The 25,498-nt window shown below is 43.8% G+C and overlaps 1 protein-coding gene and 1 long non-coding RNA gene across 3 annotated transcripts in view; one reads left to right on the top strand and one right to left on the bottom strand.

Annotated features, from left to right (window-relative positions):
* ACVR2A (activin A receptor type 2A) overlaps positions 1-25,498 on the top strand; it is a 50,494-nt gene that overhangs the window by 21,554 nt on the left and 3,442 nt on the right. Inside the window, exons 2-11 of one of the 2 annotated variants that reach the window (XM_010407184.3) lie at positions 9,094-9,301; positions 11,117-11,226; positions 12,503-12,657; positions 18,122-18,145; positions 21,764-21,907; positions 22,580-22,723; positions 23,426-23,571; positions 24,073-24,187; positions 24,500-24,638; positions 24,894-25,024. In XM_010407184.3, the coding sequence (XP_010405486.1) occupies positions 9,094-9,301; positions 11,117-11,226; positions 12,503-12,657; positions 18,122-18,145; positions 21,764-21,907; positions 22,580-22,723; positions 23,426-23,571; positions 24,073-24,187; positions 24,500-24,638; positions 24,894-25,024 (1,316 nt within the window). The remainder of the gene's footprint in view (positions 1-9,093; positions 9,302-11,116; positions 11,227-12,502; positions 12,658-18,121; positions 18,146-21,763; positions 21,908-22,579; positions 22,724-23,425; positions 23,572-24,072; positions 24,188-24,499; positions 24,639-24,893; positions 25,025-25,498) is intronic. The other variant, XM_010407186.3, reaches the window with a different exon arrangement.
* LOC109145680 lies at positions 10,942-12,509 on the bottom strand. Its single transcript, XR_002047256.3, has 2 exons — positions 11,503-12,509; positions 10,942-11,396 (listed from the first exon to the last, which is right to left on the bottom strand). It is a non-coding gene; the product is annotated as an uncharacterized LOC109145680 (long non-coding RNA).

Genomic DNA, 25,498 nt, shown 5'->3' with positions numbered 1-25,498 from the left:
CATCAGATTTGTTGCTACTCATACAGAACCAGAAATAAGAATATTTTGGTCTTCTTTTTCTTAGTTGGATTTTTTCCTAAATTAGTTGGTAGGTTTTATATAAATATGTGTATATATATATAAATCCTCCAAATTTTTATTTTAAGGAGTACAAGTTGCTGGAATTTAACAGCAATTCTTTTTAATAAGTTGTTTCCTTAAGAAAAGCACCAAACATGGAAACATAAACTATTTGTAAGTGCTTGTAGGCAGGTAAGAGAAATAAAACCTGCTGTCTTGGATTACTTTTGTATTGATTTGAATCTCATGTTAGATCAGAGCTAATTTATTTAAAGGAGCTGGAGTTGCTGCATTTAATGTTTTAATGCCAATAAATGTGCTGGGTGGCCAATATGCAGCATGATTTTAAAGTCCCTACTACAGAGTTAGGCTCTGAAAAGACTTTTAAGGTTGTAATTTTTAATTGCTCCCTTTTCCAGTCAGTTGTTCTTAAAGCTCTGATTAGAAATACAAAAAAAGTTAAGTTTTAATATGTATTATGCTGACTTTAATAACTTCCTTTTGATCTTGAAATGCTTCTTTTTTGGATTTGTTCTTTTGGGTGTTGGTCTTGCTTTTCTGGATACAATTAGTAATAACATTTTTTGAAAAGAGGATGAGTGGACAGCAAAATCTGCTTCATGAGAATCCATAAAGATTCGGAAAAATGGAAGAGAAAAATAGTTTTATATTGAGGTGCGTGAAGAAGTTGCTTTGTTATTCCATTGCTGTTTTCTTCTTCTGAATCTTAAATAAATGATTTTTTAATAGTTTACCAGTCACTTATATCCGAATTTATTCTCTGTAAAAACAGTCCTAATAGTGATTTTTAGTGAAATCTGTCAGTTCTCACTTCCTTTGGGAAAGCTCACTTGGAGTGTCTTTGGAGCATGAAAAGGTGATGATGGGGGTTAAAAATGATCAGAGTATTTAAATTATGAGTGAAAACATTTACTTAATGAAGACTCCATAAGGTAGCTGGACTCTGGATTTCCCTGATCCCTGGAAAACAAGTCCAGAATAAGAAACTTGAGTCAAAAAAGTCTTTGTCATCTTCTCTTCCCTCCCTCAGACGTCCCGGGATCTGCTCCTTGAGGATGAGCGCTGTGGTTGGTAGTGCTGAGCTGCAGCTGAGCCCTGGTGTTGTCTTTGGAGCTGAGGCCTGGCAGAGTTGACTTTGGAGAGGATGTGCTGGCCATGTCAACAGTGGTTCTGTCTGTAAACATGGTTGTTTCAAGCTCTAGAAATGGGATTTTTAACTTAATCTTCAGATTACAGTCTGGCACGGGGAGCAAAATGAGGCAGCCTGAGAGGGGACAAAGAGAAAATCCATTTCAAGTGACAGCCACTTTAGCTGGAGGTAAAGAGGAAGTTTTGCTGGATTTTTAAATATAATCAACACTGATTTCAGAGCATGAAGACACAAAGTTTAAAATTCTTTCAATGTAGACAAGGTTTGGAATTTGATCTCTACAGGACTGGACAGTGGAAATGGAATTAAACAGATACAGCGAAGTTTGGGGTTATGTAGATGTTTTGCTTCAGGAAGAGAGTTCAGCAGTCACAAACATATTAGCATTTTTATGCTGATAGGTATTTACTCAGATGTGTAATGCTGCAGCCTGACATTTATTTAAGTTTAGTGGCTGAAGGAAGGAATTACTTCCACTCATTTGTGCCAGTTCAGCTGTTTGAGGCTGCACAGCTCAGTCGGATTTTTGATTGCGCTACAGCTCCAAAATGCTTTTCAAACTGGGCTCTTGCATCAGAGCAGACACCACGAGCTGCCAGTGACATCCTTTAGTGATGCAGCTGATCCCAAAATGCTTCTGAAGGAGTATTTCCTAGCAAACAAACCCAGTATCCATACTGGAGAAGTCCTTGGGAATAGCTGAAGTCCTGACTGGAGTTCTGGCCACATGTATGAGCAGGATGAACTTGGGAAGTCCTGTTGGGATGAGGTGGGGAAATGAAAATGAAAATACAAAACCCCAGGACCATGGGCTATGTGGAATCCAGACTGAAGCTCAGAGTGATGATTCTCCATAAATAAGTTGGAGAGTTGAAAGAGGGAGGGGTAAGGAAGGTTTCCAGCTCAGTGGAGTAGGAACATTTAATGGTTTGAGTTTTTCGCGGCTGGGTTCTGCCTTTTCCCCTCCACGTTATCCTGTTTGCCTGCAGGTCCCAGGTAATCCCTCTGGGTGTTTACACAAATGTGGGACCTGTCTCTCCTCCTGTCCAGCTGCCATCTGGACAAGGGCAGCTGGAGCTTGTCTGGATGTGCTGGGCAGTGGATGTGCACTGACCATGCAGCTCCTGCCCATGAGCTCAGCACTTGGAAATTTTGCTGGGCCAGCTTGAAGGAAAAGGATACAGCTGATGCTTTAAAAATTCTTAAAAAAACCTGGTTGTAAGTATGTTTATGCTGGGGTTTTGGTTGTAACCACAGAAAAAAAAAAAGAGAAGTATAGGGATGGCTAAAGAATTGGAATGTAAATAAGAAGCTTGATCAGCACATGTAGGATAACTGGGTGGTGTTTTTGCTTGCAATAGCACCGAGTGGGACACGACACCCACAGAGAGATTTGTTGGAGAGCTGAGTTGAAGGCAGAATCACACTGGTCCTGTTGTCTTTTAGATAGTTATATAAGGTCCTGTAAGACAGAAAAAGAAGTGGGGGTTGGATATATCATGTGGAGGAAACATCAAATGTGGAGTTGGATGCTTGCCTCTTAGATGTCTTGACTGTGTTTTTGTTTGACTTGGTGTGTGGTTCTGTTTGCTTTGCAGTCAAACTGTTCCATTTGCATTGTGCTTGACTGACTTGGGAGGCAAAAGGTAGAATAATTTCTTGTAATTAGCCTGGCTGAACTTTCCTGTGATGTTTTTGAGGGGTCAGAAGGGAGTCTGTGAAGAGGAGATTCCTTATTTCTCTTTATGCATAGAGGTGAAGTATTGACACTGATTGTATTGAGCAGGATCCTGGAAGATGCGTGAAACAAGCAGTGCAGGAGAAGGGTTGCAGAAAATGTCATTTCCTGATCTTCTCTTACAGCCTGACCAGAGAAGGAGATTTGGAGACAGCTAAAATGAAGCTTTCCCAATGCTTTTTAATGAAGTGATTAATATGTTCAAATTTCCCATCTCCATGAGGCTGCAGGAATTTCAACCCTCCACTGAAGAAAATCCTAAACGTTTCATAGCTCATGGTTGGGAAGTTCTTAGGAACTTTTGTAGCTCAGAGAAGAACCTCCACAAACACCAACCCCAAAAAGGATAATTTTGACCCGAAATCCATTGGGATTCATAATTACTGAGAGGAGCTCCCCATATCTGGTGAGCTGCAGCACTGCAGGATTCTGCTGCTTTGGGCTTCTCAGATCAGAGGAACAGCTCTGACAGGTATCTGAGATCATTCCCGGGAAACTCCCTGGCAGGTCCCAAAATAGAAATGCTTCTGGTTGCCACCACCAGCATGAGACTCATCTCTGAGAACGATTCATAATTCCTGATCCAGTCTGGGTGTCCTTAGGTGGTTTATTTAGGTGCTTAATTGGTGCCTTTCATGCTGTGGGGCCTCTTTTTTAGTTTAATAACAGCATTCCAATATTCCGTGTGGAAATGGTGTCACTCCTGTGTGCAATGGAAGAGAATCCCTGTCTCCTTCCAGGCAGCTGCTTCCCTGAGCTGCAGTCCAGGAGTAGGTGGATCATGAGGATCATGAGGGTGCAGCAGAACCCCAGTTTGCAAGTTTTAATGTCAAAAAATTAATTGAGGTTTCTCCTTACTATTATTCTTGGTGTTTGGGCTTTTGCATTGGGGAGAGGAGGATAATCCAAAGTGGGAACTGGGCATTTCTAGCATTAGTGCCTGTTTGGCCCTATTCCATTTTTTCCAACATCTCAGTCTTGTAGAATTTAAACTTTTGAGCTCTTTGTTACTGATTGTGAAATATTTTAACCATCTTGTAATCGTGCCAGGGAGGGGACGTTTGACCAGCAATGCCTAAAAGCCACCAGCACCTGAGGCGAGTGCAGCCCCAAGGCTGTGCCTCAAACCAAACAATTTATAGGATCTGTCAAGCTTTTTTCCCCTACAAAAATCATCAGGCAGCGGCTGAGAGGTGTTTGTGCTGTGTGCTGCTCACACCTCGCAGTGACAGCAGTGGCATGTTTGAACTTGAAAACATCAGCCTGTGTTTTACTGTGTTCCCTTGAAGTTGGGGAGTGTGAAAAATAACACTTAACTCCAAGTCTCTGGAGATTCCCAAAGGATGACAATCTTTATCTCGGGGGTAACCAGCTCTTAGTGGCACTTTAATTTCTACCTAAAGAACAGAGATGGCCACTGACCCTTTTTCTCCATTTTCTGCCATGTGATTTGCTCTGAAGGGATTCTGGAAAACTTGGCCACCAGAGATCTGGGGGTTTTCCCACTTCCTTAAATCCAGGCTTAAATAAGATATTTGGAAGTACAAGGCAGAAAATGGAAGTTCTCTACAAAATCCTATTACAACATTATTAATTTCTTCTATCAATGCTGGGAGGGACTGAGGGAACAAATTGCAAAAGTAATTCCAGCTTTTTTTCCTTCAGCAAGAACACCATGCAAATAAAACCAAGATATATCTATATATGTAAAATAGCATCATCAATTGGTTAGAGCAGCTGACTCTAAAAATTATTTTCCATACCGTAAGTCCAGAAGACTCAGAGTGAAAAAAAGTTGTTTTGTGTTACTGTCCACCAAGCAAACCAGGGGCTGCAAGGGGTTTTTAACAATATCGGTATTATTCCTCTCACCTTCCCCTGCTTCCCTCTCACTTCTGTTCCCTGGTTTTAGGTGGCATCATCCTCCATAGTTTCCACTCTACTGGGAAACCTGTGCTCTTAAGACTTAGTGTAGATTTTGGGTAGATCATCCTTCGATTTTCTAGCACTAGATTCTTCTCTCCTTCTTTTTCAGAAGTGTTATCTCAGCTCCAGAATTTCATACTTCTATGGCAGGCTCATCCCTACAAATTTTCCATTTTGAAAAGGTGTGAACTGCAAAAAAATTGAAATATTTTCCAAGTACATGATGAGATATCTTAGCAAATACAGATTTCCTGTTGTTCCCCCCACTATAATCCTGGAGAAAAATGCAGCTCTTGCTATACAAAACTTTACACTAAAACTTACCAAGTTTACCCCTGTTCAAGAGTTGCAAACTTAATTTATTTTTAAAGACTATTTTAGAAAAAGAAAGCAGCTTTCTGGACCATCAGGTTAATCTTTAAATTTTGAAATTTCCCAGGGCAGTGTGGCAGCAGTGCAGGTGATTTGTTGCTTCCCTGCCTTGTTTATCTTTTTTGCAGTTCTTGCGTTGCCTGAGTTAATTGCTGCTGTGTTTGGATTTAATGAATGTACTTTGGCTCAGCTCATCTGAAGTACAGTCCTTGTTTGACCTGGGAGCATTGAGAACAGTGAGAATAGGACTAATATTAGTCTAAAAATCAACAAAATAAGTTTGGGGACATCGTGGCATGTAAAAGGAGGACAGAAAAAGTCCTTTCTCTTGGAACTCAGTTTGCTTTATTAGGTTGGAAATAACTTCTTTCTTCTTCCTTTGAGAAATATTCCCCTGGGTGTTATCAGAAAAAATAGAGAATGATAAAATCCTGCTTCCTGCTTGCGGAAACATCAAAGCTGGGCCTTTTCAGTCTATATTTGTAGTCTGTTCTTAGATATATTTGTAGGGCTAGAAAGTGTTTGAGATCACTGTGGAAACAAATAGAATAACACATATGGGCAAGTACTTGAAAAAGGTACCTGTGCAGCAGCTGAAGTTTTTTTTCCCAAGGTGTTATTTCTATTTATGCTGCATTTTCTGTTCTTTTCTGTTCCTCTAGAACAGCGTGTTACAATGGAGATATTTTGGTGAATGGGCCATTCTATCTATAAGTTACTCAGTCCCTGTGGTGCTTCAGGCCTCTCTGCTCTGCTGGTTTATTCTAATAAACTGCTCCATTCCTTGTATTTCAGTGCTTAAAGGGCTCAAATTCATCTCAAATATAACACAATTTAAGTAACCTTTCTGTTACAGGCAGAGGTGTCTGCCAGACTGAACTTCACTCTTTAATTCTTTTATATATTGTAAGTTTTCTAGGGAATAGCAAAAAAAAAAAAAAGTGTCCTTGGCACCATCAAACTAATCTTTGTAGGCTTTTCATCAACTTTCATGACTTCAGCGTGAAAATGTTGTTACATTTCATAAACCAGTGAGAGCTCACAGATTCAGTTCCCTTTGCCCTTTGTGTCTTTACATGGTGTCACCAACTAATCATGCAGCAAAAGCAGGGTTTGGGAATGAGGGTAGGACGTGGGAAGTGTTGAAGTCTTCCCTGGAAAAGGAGGGAGATGATCATTATCACATCGCACATAAAGTACCAGGAAACCATTCCTGCATTACAGACCCATGAGGTTGTGTTGCTCAGTTCTAGGTTTAGTGGATAAGGTTGGATGATGAACTCCCAGGAGTTTCTGTCTTTTTTTTTTCCCCCCTGGGTGTAACGTGGTGACACCTGTAAGAGACAATTCCCGTTCCATCCAGCACCTTTTCCCAGTGATCCCTTCCTGAATTAAGGCCGTGTTAGTCCTTAGGAGCTGTGCAGAGATTTCACTGTTTGCCCCTTTTTAATTGAAAAACTGGTAGATTTTTTCCAGTTATTCAGTCTTTCTGATTGAAAAATGGCAGCCAATGCTTCCAGCTCCTCCTGAGGTGAGGTTTTCCAGGCTGCACATGTACTCTCTAATGGAACTGCTCCCAGTTCTGCTGTTTCCTGTATTAACAGTGGTTCAGAAGTTCAAGTGTTGGTTTTGTTCCCTCTGTCACTGTCGTGGATGGGCACGAGTGTGAGGGATAGAGCAGCACTGGAGCTGCAGTGGGAACACACAGACATCCAGTGGGATCTGGCTAACGTGCCCAAACTAAACCCTGTTCTGTTCTCAGTGCCCTTTGCTTTCCCAGTGTGTTTTCCTCCCAAGCTTTACCTCACGTTCTATCCATAGGACACTGCTGGAGTTTTGCTTATGGCTTCTTTCAACAGCAGCATTTTGCCTTTTGAGGTTCAGGAATTGGTTTCTGAGGACCTGGCAATTCCATGTGCACTTGGAACGGGTACAGGAGTTTCATTAGAGACCTGCTCTGCGTAATAAATTCGCTTTATTGTGAATGCCAGCTGCCCTTCTCCCCTGGGAGCTCCATCCCTGTGGAGGGAACGGCAGAGCTGGTTGGAAGCAGATGGGCTCAGGGCTGCCTTCTTTGTGTGGTTCCCCTTCTCCTCTTGCCTTGCTTCCATCATGTTCCTGATTTTCTGCTTGGGAAGATTAATCCAGGATTGTCCTGGTCTGTCCAAGCCTGGGTTAGTCTGGCCAGACCTATTGCAGGTGCCCGTTCAGGTGAGAAGCCCCAGCCAGATCCAAGGTCATTAAACCAAGAGCGACCGCTGCCAGTCACTGATTAGAGCATTAATGGATTAAAAAACTAATGGATAAGAAAACCTGACTATAAAGAAGACAGGAATAAGCAGAATATTTATGCAACGATAGTTTTACTGCAGTTCCTGAATTTTATAAAATTCAGCTTGTCTGTGGTCCTTCAAAGCTCGGCTTGGCAGCGGGAGAAAAGCAATGGCACGTGTGAGAGAAATCCAGGACTTCTGCTTTATTGCACTGACAGAACCAAATTGTTCAATCTGTTGCCTCATCTGTTTCTTGCCATAGCTGAGAGTTGTAAAGGTCAGGCCGTGGCAGCACAAGGAATATAATGGTTCCCAGGCTGTACCTCGCAGCGTTCCCAGCTGGCTCCTGCCCCTCTCCCATTGATCCGCCAGCCTCCTGCCCAAAGCACGGAAGCGGCGGCCTCGGCCTATTTTGGGAATGCGTCAGAGGCAGGACTTTGGGAAGGAGCAATGTGGGATGCTCAGTATGGGCAGTGCTGGGCTCAGCTCTCCCAGGGCTGCAGCAAGGCTCAGATGGGAATAATCCTCGTTATCCTCAGGAATGGACGGGAGTGGTTGCTGGGTCACATTTCTTGTGGATAAATGTGGATAAAGGAGGTGATGCAAGCAAATACATAAAAATCTGCCGTGGGAGACCTTTTCTCTTCTAGTCTGATCTTCAGGGTGCTGTGTAATGTGTTAAAAATATTAAATGTATAGATAAATACAGGCAAAGTGCTTTGGCATCCTCCTGGCCCTGCCTCAGTAGATCCTCTGATTCTCCACCTCCTCGAGCTCCCTCTCTGTTTCTCCATGGGTTTAATACAAGTTAAATGGTGGAGCTTCCATGAAGATTGATGGCACACTCTGGGCAGTGTCAGACAAGATAAAAAACAGGCATAAAATGCAGTTCTTACTCCCTTCCTGTATTTTGTTAACACTTTTGCTTCCCAACAACCCTTCACCTCTGCAGGAACCAGACTGGTGCTTTATATCCCATTAACTCTGAGGTTATCTCCACTAGAATCCCAGAATCCCAGAGTGATTTCCTACATGGTCACTAAATGGACTTTAAGGTCCCTTCCAACCCACACCATTCTTGGATTCTGTGATGCCCTTGCCCCCAAACACCTCTTGGCTTTTTTGGGGGTTTCTGAGATGAACTCCCTGCTCTTTTGTCTCATGTAACAAGATAAGAAGCACAAATGCCTTTTGGTGAATTTTCCTGGCTAAATCTCCTGGTTTGGCAAATATTTTAATTAAATCTTCGCTGCTCAGCATTCTAAATTTTCTCTGCTATTGCTATTCATGGAGAAGTATTGCCATGACTTGTTCTTCATTTCTGCAAATCTTGCTAAGTTATGCAAGTCAGTGTTTGACTTCACAGAAGATCTTTGTTTCATGTTTCAACACTTGGAATGCTGCTGAACTTTACGTGTTTTCTGTCTTTATTAAAAAGAGGGGAGAGAGGGCACATTGGTACAAGCAGTAAATGATATTTTTATACAGCTTCCATTGGTTCATATGCCTGATTCTTCAGAATTCCATTTAATTGTGTTTCCCATTCCTCCCAGGTGCCATCCTGGGCAGATCAGAAACACAGGAGTGCATCTACTACAACGCTAACTGGGAAAAGGATAAAACCAATCGCAGTGGGATCGAGCCCTGCTATGGTGATAAAGATAAAAGGCGACACTGCTTTGCTACATGGAAGAATATTTCTGGATCAATTGAAATTGTGAAGCAAGGCTGCTGGCTGGATGACATCAATTGTTATGACAGGTGAGTTTTCCTAGGAATTTTCAAAATTGATTTGTCACTGTAAACTCTTTGCCTCTCCATAATTTCTACGTCATCCCCTCTGGAACCACGGCTTGAGACAAATGAGTCCGTGAATAATTACCTTATTTTTAGATGCACACTTGTATTTAGGGACTGGACTTCATGTGAGTACTCTGTCTTGTTTGCAGTTGTCTTACCTTCTTAAAAGAACCCAGGTATTTCATTTATTCTTTTTTGGCCCATTAATAATAGATTCTGTAGTGCCTTCTTATTGCCAAACAGTGCAAATATAATTATTGCAACCAGGATGCAAAATTCTCTCGTTGATTTTTCCAAACTCTTTAGAGTTGGAAAGTCAGCACTTTGTGTCTGCAATTTACCAAATCATGGAAGTATTTTGGCAGTTTATTAATAAGCTCAATGGCAGCTCTAAGAATATTCTAAATTCCTTGTTATTTTGTTGCTAACAGATGGTCTAGAAAGTACCCACGAGCAGTAACAGCAGGACTTGGGGTTTGTTAGATGCTGACTGAATAAAGGTCATGACTCTCTTAAGCAATGGTGTTGCAGTTTTTTAAATATTCTTCTGGGTTGTATTGGGCCAAAACATTTATTTTCTGAAAGGACAGAGAATTAAGAAATAGATCCACAGTGGATCTTCATTAAAAAGTATTTAGGAATTATTTCAGCAATATTTTAGAAAAGTTTTCCTTTGTGTTTCTTAAAAGTTGAATTGTTAGAAGAAAGCCTTGCTGCCCTTTCTCCCAAGTCAAGTTGCCCCCCACACCAGGATGTTTTCTGCTTTAATGACAGTTTAAAGCTCAGTTCCACAATCTTAAAAAATCCTAAAGTTGTGAGATTAAATTCTCCCTTGAGCAAAGAAAAGAAATTGGAAAAAGAAATCAAATGCAGGAAGGACGGTAAGGAAAGAGCTGGAAACAGAGTAAGTCCTCATTAAGTAACTTGAGCTAATCACACACAGTGCTGTGTTTGTCCAAAACAGCCCAAATCTTATCTTTGGAGCATGGGGTGGTTTTACTGCTCTGGAAGTTCGTGGGGGTGACTCCAAACAGCAGCAGATTAAGGACATCAAAGAGAAAATGTTCCCTGGAAGCCACGGGACAGGGTGACAGCAAGAGCTGGCTCTAGGGAATAACCCCAAGTTTTGAAGATGAGCCCAAAACTTCCTTGACAATGTTCAGCTGTGTTTAAAATCCCTCAGTATTTCTTCAGGCTTTTCTAATTCTGCTGTCAGGCTGGCTCCTGGTTGGTGCCTGTTTTTTCTTTCTTGATGGGAATAGTTTCAGCTTATTTGTTAACAGAGTATTAATAAAAAAGTCTTTCCTGCAGTTAATTCAGTGAAATAAACCCTGTCCCTGAGCATAATGTAGGCAGAGGAAATTGTAGAAATTTTATCATTTCTTTCTACAAGTATAATAAAATTTAAAATTTCTCCTTCTCACTTATCTCCAGCCCTGTCCTGTGGGTTTATGGTCAAGCACCAGCTGTTTGATCCCTTGTTTGTCCTGTTTAAATCTAGATTGTGAACTGTTCCTCAGTGTCCTTCTGGTGGCTTTCTTTAACTTTGTCTTAAAAACAGCAAAAATGTGTTTCTCTTGTAATAAAATTTCATTGCAATATAAAATATCAAAATTTAATTTATTTCATTAGGTTTAGCTGTTACTTTGACACTGTGTTATCCTGGGCGATTTAATGATGTTCACTTTAGAAATTTTAAAGATGGGCACATATTTTTTCCAGAACAAAAACAACCCAGCTCGAGATTAATGACCATTTGACTCTTTTCTCTTGCAGGAATGATTGCATAGAGAAGAAGGACAGCCCTGAGGTGTTTTTCTGTTGCTGTGAGGGCAACATGTGCAACGAGCGCTTCTTCTACTTCCCGGAGATGGAGGTCACGCAGCGTAAGTTCCTCCTGATGGGAATATTCCACGTGGTGCTTCTTCAGGAGATCAGGCTTTTCCAAAAGTCCTGGCCTGCCTTTGCTGCCAGAGGGTTCTGATAGAGCTCTGTGCATTCCCAGGCAGAGGCGAGGAATTGCCAGTTCATTTATTCCACTTGGAGAGGTTCTTCCCTATAAAATCAATAAAAGGTGCTTCAGCTCTTTCCAAGGGTGAGAAGGAAGGATAATCTGAAATAATTGCCTGGTTTAAGATACAGAAGTTACTGTCAAATCTTACCTTAATTGCATGGTTAAGCTCCTGTAAGTGTGTAAATCATCCCTGTGCCAGCCTGGGGATGCTCCTTTTCTTCAAAAAAATCCTCTTTATCCCAGCTGGACCTTGAATTCCTCTGTGAATGCATACAGTAACCTCTCAAAAGGGGGAAAGAATTTCTTCTCTTGTAGGTTCTTCAGTCTCAGCATATTGTGTGGTTCTGAAGGACAATCAAATTAGGCAGATGTAACAAATAATTATTTTAAAAAACAGCAGCTAAAAAATGATTTGATTTTTCTTGCCTATCTTCTTCCAGTCGGGAATCTAAGCTTTGCTGGAAAACGGAGTGATGTTAATAACTGAGCTGAAACCAGCAAATGTCTCATGTACCAAATAGCCAGAGGAAGTTGTTTATGAAATGAAAGAACACTTTCTGGGAGATTAAAATAGCCTTTGTTGACCCAGGAGATATTATTGTCATTTTTGTCAGTGATGCTGCTAAGGCAATAATTGACATTCTTCCCTCTCATGAGCCCTCTCTTGCCCCAGGGGGCTGTGGCTGCCTTTGAAGCAGCTCCAGCTTTTCCAGAGCCTTTTTTGAGGTTGTGTGAAAGTGTCTTCACCTGGAGAACTCCTCCTTGCAGCCGAGCAGCAGAGCACAGAAGTGCTGGCAGGTTATTTCTGCCCTGTGCAAGGCTAAACCTCCATATGGATTGTTTTTCATTCATTAGGTGATGCATTCTTGCAATCCCCTGGGAATACAAACACCCCTTGCTTGCTGTAGGCTGGTGGGGGTTGGAGGCACAGAATTCCACCGTGCTGAAGTGTGAATCTGGGATCTGAGCTATTCCCATGCTTTCCAGAGTGCTGCCTTTTAACCAGGTGTTAGTTTGTGCTGGCTAATCAGCTGCTGGGAGCCTGCTGTGCTGCTGGCAGGAGCTGTTAGAAAATCAGGCTGCTGCACATTTCAAACACTGCCTGGTTTTGTTCCTTAAAAGCTGTGTCCTTTTTTTTTTCCCTTCAGCAACTTCCAATCCTGTTACGCCGAAGCCACCTCTGTTCAACACCTTGCTGTATTCCTTGGTGCCTATCATGGGAATTGCAGTGATCGTGCTCTTTTCCTTCTGGATGTACAGACATCACAAGCTGGCCTATCCTCCCGTGCTTGTTCCCACCCAGGTGAGCCCCTGCTGTGGGATTTGGGGATTTCTAAGGGCCAAACCATTCCTGAAGGGGATCTGTCTCATGGCTGGTCTCTGTTGCCCTCCTGGTTTCGAGGTCCTAACGCTTGCTCTCCCCTAAAGCAGAGAATTAAGCTTTACTTAAACAGCCTTATTAATTATTCTTTGATGACTATATCAGCAACTACTTCATGTTTTTATGCATCTCTTTGTTTGGGAGGAGAAAAACTGAACACAGAGGGCAAAGACACAGTGAAGGGGTGCTGAGGGCTGAGCTGTAATGCTTGGCTGAGAACAAAAAAGGGAGTTGCCAATTCATCTTGGCCATTTGAGGTGTACAGAAAATAGTAGCTAATAGAGGATGAGCTGTTTTTAAGGAAGCCTGGAACTGGGATACAGGTGCAGTTAAAGGGAATGTTCAGAAAATCTTCAAGCACAACTCCAGGGCGTAGCTCAGATCAAGGATTGTGATTCCTGTCATCTTCTTCCTCTTGTTTATGTATTTTCTGTTTTGTCTTGAAATGTTTCAGTTTTAGGGGTGTTGGTGTTTTGTTTCTAAAGGATGATGAGGTTGTGGGCTCCACATTTGTGTGTAACCTGCTGCATCCAAACAAACCTCCTGTGGCTCTATGTGTGGAGTTCCTGCTGTTGGGAGGCTCCAGCTGGTCCTGGAGCTATAATTTGTGCTAATCCTGGAATTCCTCTTCCTTCAGTTATGTCTGGAGATCCAGCTGAGATTATGAGGCTTTTATGGAAAGAGTTAAAACATGAAATTCTAGAGACCAAAGCAGAAAGGATGGAGAAAATGTAGTTGTGGAAATAGAGAAGTAATTTGGATTTTTGCAGTAAGAATTGAGCTTCTAACTCAGCTCAGTGACCAGAATATGTGACCTGTCCTACAGTGACATTTTTTATGATTAAAATTGAAACTCCTGTTCTTTTGGGTAGGATTGCCAAGGATGGATCTGTGTGTGCTCCGTGCTCCCAGCTCCTGGGATATTTTCAGTGCCGCTGCTTGACTGGAGGGTGCTGCAGGAAGCAGGATTGCCTGGGGTTGATAACTCAAGTGTTTTGGTTTCAGTTTCGCAGTAATAGATAAGAGGAATTTGGGGAGAGGCAGTGGACATATGTTGTTGCCAAATGAAAAGAACATAATTTAGAGGAAAAAAGTCTGTTTGCTGTCCTTGCAGAGAGGATTGCAGCTCCTCAGACTCCCTGCAATCTGTCAGCATAATTAGTTCATCCAGCTCCCATTTTATGGATTTGGGACTTTACATCAACCCAGTGGTCTTTGCTGGGAGATCAAATAACTGCTAATCGTGGGGATAATTCCAGTGTGGGATTGTCTTCGTAAAGAAATTAAGTCATGGATAAAGCCATAGAAAAAGCAAGTGAATGTTAAATACATGTGGGGTATCAAGAACTCGAATTCTGATCCTCCCTCCTTTTGCTGCAGTTTTTTTCTTGCATGGGCTGTGTTTGGAGCAGGATGGACACCTAAATTTTTAATAAATAGGGTAATCAGCTGGGGTGTTCATGCTCAGATTGTATCTTTGGGATAAGTGCTCCTTGGTGCTTGTGGGCAACAACATTTTCCTATCTTGTGGTGAACAGGCATCAAGGCTCATGTGGAAAGTCAGGAAAAGCCACTTCTGCCTGAAAAACTACCCGGAATTATTATGTAAATCCAGTGTATAAACACTCTCCCATATGCAGCAGAGCAGTGGTTCCCACTTTAAATTTGATTACAGCTGGTTGGAACAGGAGACAGGGAAGGAGGGAAACCATTGGGAACTTTATAACCACGAATAAACACTGAAATATTTCTGCAATTAATCTGTTAATAGTGTATTTCATAATCAGGGCATGAGTGGAGTTTGCAGGCAAATGGATTTGGTTTAAATCTTTGTATAGCAGTGGTAGAATGGACAGGTCAGATGTACAGCAGGAATAACAGGGATTGCTCCATGTCAGATACAAATAAAGGTTATCTGCTCTTCCTTGGTTTATTCCCAGAAACAATGGGAGTACCAAGCTGCTGCCCTGGTACCAAACTTCCAGTAAAAAAATGAAAGGATGGATGAGGAATAAGCAAAAGATAAAAATGAGGAAATGCTGAAGAATGAGAAATGGTGAAAGAATTAGAAGAAGCGATAAATACAAAGAATAGAAGTGGTGATAAAAAAATCAGAGAGCAAAAGGGAAAGAAATAATTTGGAATATTTGAAAAGAAAAGAGCAAGAAACAACCTGTAAGAAATGTTTGAACTTGTAACAAGAGATAAAGGACAATTAGTCTTGGCTTGTTTGTGCTGCTCACTGTGCCTCACTGCTGTGTGGGGAACTATCCAGTGAAAGCTGTCAAATTCCATCAAATCTGTCACTATCTGTGTTCTCAAATGAGTTATTAACAAATCCATGTTTGCTGAATACATCTGTGTGTATGGAAAACACTTAAGAACTGTTCTGTCTCCTTATTTCTATTTGATTTAGCAAACATAAATTCATCAGCTGATAAAAGTTATCAAAAGAATTGGGTTGGTATTTTAAATATTTGAGTGTGTGCAGTGTTCTGCAGAAGGAGTTGCTGTGACCTGGTTCACTGTTGCTGGGGGACCCTGGCAATGGAACCCTGTGGTCTGGAATGAGGTGTAATCCAGGTTTCTCCCCAGACATTCCCCATAAAACTGGAGTGTGGATGGCAGGGAGCTGCTCCCTTCTTCCTGACATCCCTTGGGCTGGGGCCAGAGCTGTCAGTGCAGATTCCAAGGGGCTGTTCCCACCCTGGCAGCTGATGGGTGCCACTGTCACCCTTCACACGGAGCTGCCACCGGCCCCACTCGGGCTTTGGCAGCTCCCCCCGTGGCCCACCCCACCGAGCAGGGAATCTTTAACCTCTTGTACTTCCCTGGGCGCCCAGCTTGGCAAGATTTTACTGCATCACAGTTGCTTTTTTGCTTTGGGTTGGTTTTGAAATGAGAATTGTGTTGAGAGGCTTGAGAAAAGGCTTTGCAGATTCACTTCTGGTCTTCATGACTTAATTTGGGGATTTCTTCTGAAATGGTTGAATTTTCTGGGGTCAAAGATGCCTCAGGGTTTTAATCAGTGAGCACAGGAATTCCTAAATCTACCTGGTGCACTTGAAATTTCTGGGATAATCTTTCCACACTGAGAAAATCCCAGTTTCCTGCTGAAGTATGAAGGAATTAAATCAATTGCTCAGATTTTGCCCATTTTAGCCTTCCAAAAGCCAGGGGTTTTTTTCTTGTTGTTGTTACATTTCAACACTGGAAAAGTGCAAGGGAGAGGTGTTTTTAGAAGGATTGAATCCAAACCTGGGAAGATTAATGGCTACTTGAAAAATACAGGGAGAAGCCAGGTGCTTATAGGGAAGTGGGAAAAGAGATTGGAAAGTTACTGCAAATCAGGAGTCCTGAATGTGCACTGGGTGAGGAGCTTGAAACTGGGGGTCCTTTTTTTTTCCTAATAGAATCCTTGGGCTGGTACAAGTTCAAATCTGTAACAGAGGGAAGAATTTGTGTGAAAATACCAAAAAGCAGCTTTTACAGTTCAGAGTATGGCTGTGGGTAGCCCAGATATTGGGGAAAACCCGCAGTGCTTAGGGGTTTTATTGGTCTAATTGGTTACAAATATTGTAATAAACCCATTAGAGTTGGTTTTCGGGCAGCATAAACAGCAGTGAGTGGGTTTATGTACCTTTGTGGGGGTGATAGGGGTTTCCAGGGGGGTTGACTGCTCCCAGTTTTTGTTTATCAGAGTTAATTCCTGACATGAATCTCAGATTTGCATTTCTTTTGTAGCCCGATACCCTTAAACCAGTGCCCTTTGGATTTCTGCTGGGAGCCTGAGGTGATGCTCTGTGGGCTGAAGGGGAGGACATTGGTTTATAATCCAGAGGTGTTAATGAGCATAAATACATCTTTTTAAAATTTCCATGTGTGTGGAATTTATCAGCGTTTGGGGGAAGCTGATCCCTCGAGGGAGGAGTGAGAGGTTTCGGAGAGGACTTGTTTCTCAGAGCTTCATTTTTGCAGTTTCTCATTATGGTCAGAGCACAAAGGTTGAATTCATACATATTTCTGCTTCTTGCTGAGGAATTTCCATAATTCTCAGGAGCTGGAGAACTTTAATAATGAATAGGCCTGGAAAAAAGGACTTGCAGCCTCTTGGGGTGGATTTTTCTCCGCTCCGGAGCTGCGCTGGCCAGTGGTGGAGGAGATCATGGTGGATCCCAGTGCTCCAAGCTCTGGTACAGGATTTATGACTCCATTCTCCAAGGAATCGTCCAGCCCCTCTGGCATTAATTATTTGGAGAAAGGGAAGTGTGTGCTTGGAACTCTTCAGGCACAGGGAGAGGCTTGGGTTGGCCCCATGCTCCAGAGCATCCTGAGGGGGTGAAGGCAGAGGGGGAGAAAGGGATCGCAGCTGGAGACAGGGGCTTGAATTCCCTGCTCTTCCCACGTCCAGCCCATCCAGGTATAAAGGACAGAGGACATGGCTCAGGTGAGTCACAGAATCCTGGAATGTTTGGGTTCGACTGGAACTTAAGACTCATCCAGTGCCACCCCTGCCATGGGCAGGGACACCTCCCACTGTCCCAGGGTGCTTCAAGCCCCGTCCAGCCTGGCCTTGGACACTTCCAGGGATCCAGGAGCAGCCACAGCTGCTCTGGGAGTGCCAGGTCCTCCCAGTCCAAAGTGCAGGAGGAGGAACGGAGGCATCTCTGTGTCTCTGCTGGGGTGACACCGAGGTTGTTCAACAAAAGCGATGAAAGCAGCACAGACAAGGGGGTCATGGAAATCCTGGGACATGGTTTTAGCCTGGATTTTGTTCCACGGTCTGTAAACTTCCTGGGATTGTTTGAAGGAATTTTTAATATTGTGATTGATCTCACTCTGCTGGGTGCAGTGTGTTCGAGTTCCCCCTCTATTTACAGATTTATCGATCAGGTTCAGTGATGGAGCCCAAACCCATGGTGCCGTTCGTTGATGAAGTTTGATTCCAACTGGGCCATTGGAAGTTTCCCGTTCCCGGCCAGCGCCAGGGAGGGGAATTTCACCGGTGCGGCGCTGCCCCCTCGCGGGCAGCGGGGAGCACTGCAGGGAATGAGTTTGCATCCCGGGGGTTTGGAATTTCATGTTTGGAAGTTCCATACAGCTCTATACACCTGCAGTGGACATTTCTTGATGTAATTATAAAATAATTCAGTTAATTGCCTATGTAATAATCCTGTTTTCCCCATTTTTCTTGGCTGACAATGCTGGATTTCTTTGATTGTTGTTTTAAATGTTGTTACTGGTACGAGAAAGTTTTGCTGTCCCCGTGAATATTTCTGTCACTAACTCACAAATAATTGACTTTGTCTCCTCTAAGCTGTTTTTGCATCCCATTCCTGGTGTAAATAGTAATTTCTCTTGCCTGTGTTTTTTCCCTCTCTGCAAGCACGCCTTTCATATAATGATTGAGGTAAGAGGATGTTTGTTCCTGGCTCTGGGGCTTTCTGGGGATGTGGGAGACGTTGTTTGGTCGGAATTGTGATTTCTCAGTATTTTGGATGAGCCATTTGTCAACATGTGTGGTTTAAAAATGCAGCTTTAGCCTGGGGTTCATGGATCTCCTAAAATTCCCTGGAGCTCTCGCGGCTGGTGGGGTCAGTACCTGCAATCTGGGATTGATCCTGGAGCACAGGGACATGGCCAGGGGGACCCATGGCCCCAGCACAGGGCTTTCCCTGGAAGCCAAGGGCGCATCCCACCCACCTGTGCCCTGTCTTTGGGTCTCCATTCCCATCTCCCACCTGGAAACACCCACTGGAGCTGTGTGGTCTCCACCTGCTGATCCTGGCATTTTGTGTGGTGCAGAAACTCACAAAAATGGATCATCTGGAGAAAAATGAACGTACTCCTTCACTGCTCTTCATCTTTCCCACTGACCCGGTGTTATTTTTATTTGTATTAAACTCCAAATCCCCGGGACCCCTTAATTCAAAAACTGGGGCATTCCTGCTCAGCTTTTCAATGGAATATTGAAAACATCAAGATTTGAGGTGTAATAGAAATGCTCAATTTCTGTCATCGTTAAAGTTCTCTAATTAATACCTGAAATACCTTGGAAACACATTTTAGAAGAAAATCAAATGGTTCAAATGTCTTAAAATTTGAATATTTTCCTGACTGTGCCTCTGTAAAGAGTTTCCAGAGTTCCTTGGATCTCTATTCCATGTTTGACACCCTTATCCCAGTCAGGGATGCTGGGTCCTGCCTCCAAGGAGCTGTTTTTAATGGATTTGAGTTCCACATTTGTTGAGCTGCTCTCTGATCTCAAGACCCATTTTTGAGGACCCTTGAGGAACCCCATTCCTGGAAGTGACCCTTCCTTAAGGAAAATTTTCCCTGTGTGACTCAGTCTGAGGGAAGGAGCAGGAACAGGGAATTGGGCCCTGGATTTTTTGACAGCTGGAAATCTGGGAGCCCAGTTTATCCTCCTGCCATCCCTGCTGGCATTCTGGCCTCGGCGCCACAGAGATCAGCCCCAAGGCCACACGGGAATAACGGGGCCTCTGGAACGTTAAACATTTTTCCTTGGAGCAGAGCGAGTTGGAAATATTGTCAGGGAATGCATCCATGTAAAAATAGTCCCTGGAGCTGCAGAGTCTGGAGTTAGATTTTAAGCAAGGTGTTCAGAAAAAATCAGGGGGGAAAAAAAGGAAAACTTTTCTTTCTAGTTGTGTTAACAGCAGGAATTCTGCTTCCCACTTGGAATTGGGATTTGTTTGGGTTGGGCTGTGGGCGGGTGGCGCTGTCTCAGCAACAACGGAAATTTTGGCTCCCAGAAATGTCTTCCCAGGAAAGGGAAAGGTGCAGGAACTGCAGCAGGGGCTGTGGCAGGTGCTGGGAAGGTGGTGTGGAGAGCCAGGGATTTCTTGGACATAGGGAATTTGGTGTATGGGAAGGGTTGTGGTCTACTGGGGAATTAGGAAGCACCAGGTTTCACTGTCACTTTCATTTCCAGCTCCTGGCAGAGATGCTGGAACTTGGAGGTTTTGATTTTCCTGATGGTTGGGGAAGAATTCAGGCACCAGGTGCTTCCAAATCCCAGCAGTTTCTTGGGAGGAGAGTGTGGGAAGGAAGGGGAATCCAAGCCACTGGAGCAAAGGGGGATTTGGGGTTATTTCCTACAAATTTCTCTGGTTTAGACAAGGCGGGAGGTTCTGAACTTGAACAGTTCATTAAATCAGGGTTGGCTTTGGGGGATAAAATGGAGCATCTCGTTCCCACTTCCTCTTCTAACAACGACAAACTGCATTTACAAATCTTTGTTTAGTACAGTTTGTATTTTACAAATTGAGGGCACTGCTTTCCCTGGTGCCTGGAATATTCCAAGAGGGCTCTGGCAGGGAATGAAAGGCACCAAGGGAGAGAAATCTTCACTCTCAAACTTCACTTTCTGTGCTGCAAATGTTGATGTCACAACTTCAAGCGCCTGTCGCTGTCACATTGACAAAAGGATTTCCTCCTTTTTTGGGGACAGTGTTGCAGTGTGTTTCTAATTTGAATTTCAAATGTTATTTATATTCTTTTTCTAGTTATTAATTTATGCAATGAGGTTACTCTGCTCTGACTCTTCCTCTGAAACTTGTTCTTTTTAATTTATTTGTAGTTGTGTAAGAAAGCAGAGAGTGGATGTTTATTCCTGCACTGAAACTACTCAGGACTTGTGTTCTCAGCACTTGTCTCCATTCTCCCCCTATTAAGGGTTCTTAACCCCACAGTTTGTCACAAAATGTGTCTTTAACCTGCCCAGGATTTTATGGTTTTGATGGAAGTGCTCAAGTATTTAACTCTTTATTGAGTGCTCTCCTCTCTCTTGTTGAAGCAACTCCTCTGGTGGTTTTCATTCTCTTGAAAACAGCTTTACAGGGGCTCTGTGGGGAAAACAGAGGAGCCAAGGAGGTGTATTGGAGGCTTTTTGAAAACTTTGGGGTTGGTTGTTGGAGTTTTTATACAGGGATGAGCTGATCCCACCTGGAGGGAAAGGGCCAGCCCAGAAGGAAGCAGAGCTTTGGCAATAAAATCGAGAATCTGCTCGTTCTGTTCAGATGATGTGATACAGCAGCTACAGGGTGTGCAATAAACTGTCCCCTCCCCTTTCCCAGGAAGGGAAATGGTCCCAGGCTGTAGTGTGGGGATATGGAAATGGGATATGGATACAGAGCCCTGGGGAAGCTCTGTCTCACCTCCAGTTGTACCAATGCTGCAGGACAGGACAAGATCACCTCTGCAGTGTAGCTCCAGCTCCCCTCTGGGTCCAGCCAGGTGCTGGGATCTCAGGAACACGCTGGCAAAGTGGGGAGCAGTGGGAGTGGGGCAGGAGGGGCTGATCCCCACATGTGGATCTGCAGGGTTCAAAGGTCCCACACATCAGATAAACACAGAAAACCTTAATTGCATCCAAGGAGCTCATTGCAATTCCAGCTCTTAACAAATGTAACAAGTAAAGCTTGATTATCTTTGTTCCTTAATTGCTGCTGTGCTTCCCCACCTGGTTACAATATTCCTTAATTTCTGCTGTGCTTTCCCACCTGGTTACAATATTCCTTAATTTCTGCTATGCTTTCTTCCCACCTGATTCCATTATTCCTTAATTTCTGCTGTGCTTTCCCACCTGGTCACATTATTCCTTAATTTCTGCTGTTTTCCCACCTGATTAGACTATTCCTTAATTTCTGCTGTGCTTTCCCACCTGAGTATATTCTTCTTTAATTTCTGCTGTGCTTTCCCAGCTGATCACGTCATTCCTTGGTTCCTGCTGTGCTGTCCCACCCGGTTTTCCGGGTGTATCCCATCCCTGTGGAGCTGCTCCCTCTGGCACATCCCTCCTGAGCATGTTTCACAATCCCATTTCCCTGCAGAGGAGGGCTCGGCTTTGTGCCTGGATGTTTGGGGAATTGCTGCAGTGGGGTTTGGCTGGGTGATTCCAGGATCTCCCCATTTTACAATCCTTTATCTGTAGTGCTGTCAGGGATGACATGAATTAATGCCATTAACAACAGCATCATTAATTAATGGTCTCACCTGATTGCAGGATCCTGGGCCTCCCCCACCATCTCCGTTGATGGGTCTGAAGCCGCTGCAGCTCCTGGAGATCAAAGCCAGGGGGAGATTTGGGTGTGTGTGGAAAGCTCAGCTGCTCAATGAATACGTTGCAGTCAAAATATTCCCCATCCAGGTGAGCAGAACTCTTGGGGTCCTGGGTTGTTCCTCGCATTAAAGCAGCTTTTCTTGGCCCAATAATTCTGTAAATCCAAATGGAAACGTCCTTGAGGTGTAAAAGATGCAGGAAGAGTTTTGGTGATTTAAAAGAAGTATTTTACTGCAGTAAACACATTATTGAAGCATAAACCCTGTGAAGTGTGTGTTTCTAGTCATAAAATCATTCAGCATCCGTAGTTTTAAGCAGCTCTCACCCAATTCTTGACCAGTTAATAATCAAATTAAATTGTACTTAGAAGGAATGTCCTGAAATGCAAACCCTAAAGAGATTGTTCCAATTAAACCTGCCTCAATTAAGTGCCATAACACTTATTGCCCAGCAAGTGCCCTCAGAAAGCCGTGGCTTGGATTAAATGGATTGAAGAATTTTGAGAACACAGAGTGATGCTGAACGGTGATGCTGGGATGGGTTTTACATTCATTAAAGCACCCCCTGCCACTCGAGGTGCAGGAATGTGCTGGTGTTTCCTGATGGTGATTAAACACTGCAGGCTCTTGTTCTTGCAGCAGAAATTCCCTGTATTTTTTGATAGACCTTTTCCAAATGCTGGGAGCAAACTCCCCTCAGGGCCAGCCCCTGGTATCCCGTTCCTGGTGGGTAACTGGGGTTGTGCTGCTGTGTTTGCAGGACAAGCAGTCGTGGCAGAACGAGTATGAGATCTACAGCCTGCCCGGGATGAAGCACGACAACATCCTGCAGTTCATCGGCGCCGAGAAGCGCGGCTCCAGCATTGACGTCGACCTGTGGCTCATCACCGCCTTCCACGAGAAGGTGGGGCTGCCCCTCCATGGGCTCGGGGCTCTCCTGAGTGAGGCAGGGGGAGAACAGCCCTAGAAGAGTGTCACAGATGTGGAGTTGAGGCAGATAAGGAAGAAAATTGAAAGTATTTTGCACTTAGCTGCTCGCTTTTCACTGGGTGTGAGTTTGGTTCAGTTCATTTTCAGACAGCTGAGGAAGCTGTCGCCAGGTTTTACTGATAGAGGAGTTGTTTAGGAAACAATCAAAAATTAATTCTACCTTTTTTTGGCTTTTTAGAATATGTCTTTTTGAATATCCCCCATCTAAACCTGCCTGAAATAAATAACCTCCCATCTTGCAGAGATTGGGGGAGGTTATTTTTGGTCCACTCTTGTTGGTTGATTGGAATGAAAAATAAAAATGAAGTGATACAGATTAATTCTATTGTGACAGCAACAGGAAGAAACACAAATATGATTAATTAAGAATATGTGCAGTTTTATGTTGAATAATTTTGATCTCTTTAGATTTGTTCAGTGTGTATTTCACTCTGAAACTGGGGTGTTGAATGATTTCATCTCTGTTTATTCAGAGTGTCTTCCACTCTGAAACTGCTGTTGGTCCATGAGGAAGGACAGTCAGAGGTCCTACAGATGTTCCCCCCAGCTCAGCAGGAATTGCAGCTTTTCCCTGGATGAGTGACACTGAGCTGGGTGTGTGACTGTTTTGCTGCAGGGGTCCCTGACGGATTTCCTGAAGGCCAACGTGGTGTCGTGGAACGAGCTGTGCCACATCGCCCAGACCATGGCCCGTGGCCTGGCCTACCTGCACGAGGACATCCCGGGGCTCAAGGATGGCCACAAGCCGGCCATCTCCCACAGGTACCGCCCTGGGAATGGCAGCTGCCCAGGAAATGGGGACACATGGGAACCCTGCATGCAGCCCATCACCTTCCGTTCCTGCAGGAATTCCGTGTCTCCGTGTTAGGAGCCAGCACGATGCATATTTCCAAGGGTTTTGTTTCCTGCTCTTTAAACAAGATGCACTCACTGCACACTTGGATTAAAACATTTTCATTCCATCTCTGTATCCCACTTGCATCATCCATATCCGTATCTCCATATATCCATCGTACATCTGTGTTTATTTTAAAAACAAGCAGAAAATTACAGTTCCAACTGCTGTCTCATTTATTCCCATAAGGATAAAGGTCTGCAAGGTTTTATTATTGTTATTTTGTTGTTTAACTTATCTACTTCTTTATCCTGTTTCTGCCTTTCATACCATAATGTTCCTTGTTTTATGCTATGCCTTTTTCCTTAGTTTTATGTGTATTCCATGTTCTAGATCTCTAATTTGTGTTTTTTTCTTGAACTTGAAAGGGACATTAAAAGCAAGAATGTGCTGCTGAAAAACAACCTCACAGCTTGTATTGCTGATTTCGGTCTAGCTTTAAAGTTTGAGGCTGGAAAGTCTGCAGGAGACACCCATGGACAGGTAAGTCCTGGTTTATTTCCAGGAATGATCCAGCTGTTACATGGACGTGAATGGGAATTCCACCTCAGGCTCATTGCATAGCTTCTTCCCCCTTTTATCCTGACTGGAAGATTTGGACGAGAACTTTTGTCATATTTTATTAATTATTTAATTACTGTTCAGAAACTGAGGGATGAAACTTCCTAAGGCAGGAATAACCATGGCTTTGTTTAATCTGGGACAAAGCATGGATTTCGTTTGGCAGCAGCCGGGCTGGTGCCCGTGCTGGGGCTGATTCTGGGTACAAATTGTGGTGTTCTGCTGCCCTTGCAGGTGGGCACCCGCAGGTACATGGCTCCGGAGGTGCTCGAAGGTGCTATCAACTTCCAAAGGGACGCGTTCCTGAGGATAGACATGTACGCCATGGGATTGGTCCTCTGGGAATTGGCCTCGCGCTGCACGGCCGCCGACGGTGAGCAACGGCCTTGGCTGGGGAATGCTCAGGGTCAGCACTGTGGGTCCCTGGAGTGTCCAAGGCCAGCTTGGGCAGGGCTTGGAGCAGCCTGGGATAGTGGGAGGCATCCCTGCCCATGGCAAGAGTGGAACTGGGTGAAATCCCTTCCAACCCAAACCACTCTGGGATTCTGATTATGGCCAAATTCCCAACATTCCAATCTTCTCTTTCCCTTTTCCAAGTCAGTGGTTGAACTCATGTTTCCCTCTGCAGGCCCCGTGGACGAGTACATGCTGCCTTTTGAGGAGGAGATTGGCCAGCACCCGTCCCTGGAGGACATGCAGGAAGTTGTGGTGCACAAAAAGAAGAGGCCTGTCCTAAGGGAGTGTTGGCAGAAACATTCTGTAAGTGTGACCCAACCCACTGCTGCAAGGATTTGAATCCCACATTCTGTCCATGCCGTGTTGTGTCCATCACACTGGGGTTTGGGAGGGATTTAATAATTCCAGTAAGAGTTAAATGGGCTGTAAATGTTCCTCATCTTAAACTGCTCTTTCTTCAGTAGTAGAAAGTGAGTGATTTTTTCAGCTTTTTGGTGGGAGATCCTGGAGTTACTTTCCATTGAAGTGCCAATTGATGGCTGAGGGATTCACCTCTTTAGAACACTGTGAAGCTCCAGCTGCACAGAAAGATTTGCCCTGTGTTGTTGAAGAGTTGTTGGTTCAATAGCGCAGAACAAAGCAGAGCTGAGGCCCCACAGGATGCTCCAGGTTCACACCCAACCCAGCCCCGTGTCCTGTGGGATCCAAGGGTTCCCATTTGCCAGGTGTCCCTTAAAACACCATTTTTTATCTGGGGCCCCCCTCTGTACCTGTGGG

This window comes from Corvus cornix, chromosome 7 (genome assembly GCF_000738735.6).
Source record: "Corvus cornix cornix isolate S_Up_H32 chromosome 7, ASM73873v5, whole genome shotgun sequence".
NCBI classification, from domain to species: Eukaryota; Metazoa; Chordata; class Aves; order Passeriformes; family Corvidae; genus Corvus; species Corvus cornix.
This window is presented reverse-complemented; position numbering and strand designations above follow the sequence as displayed.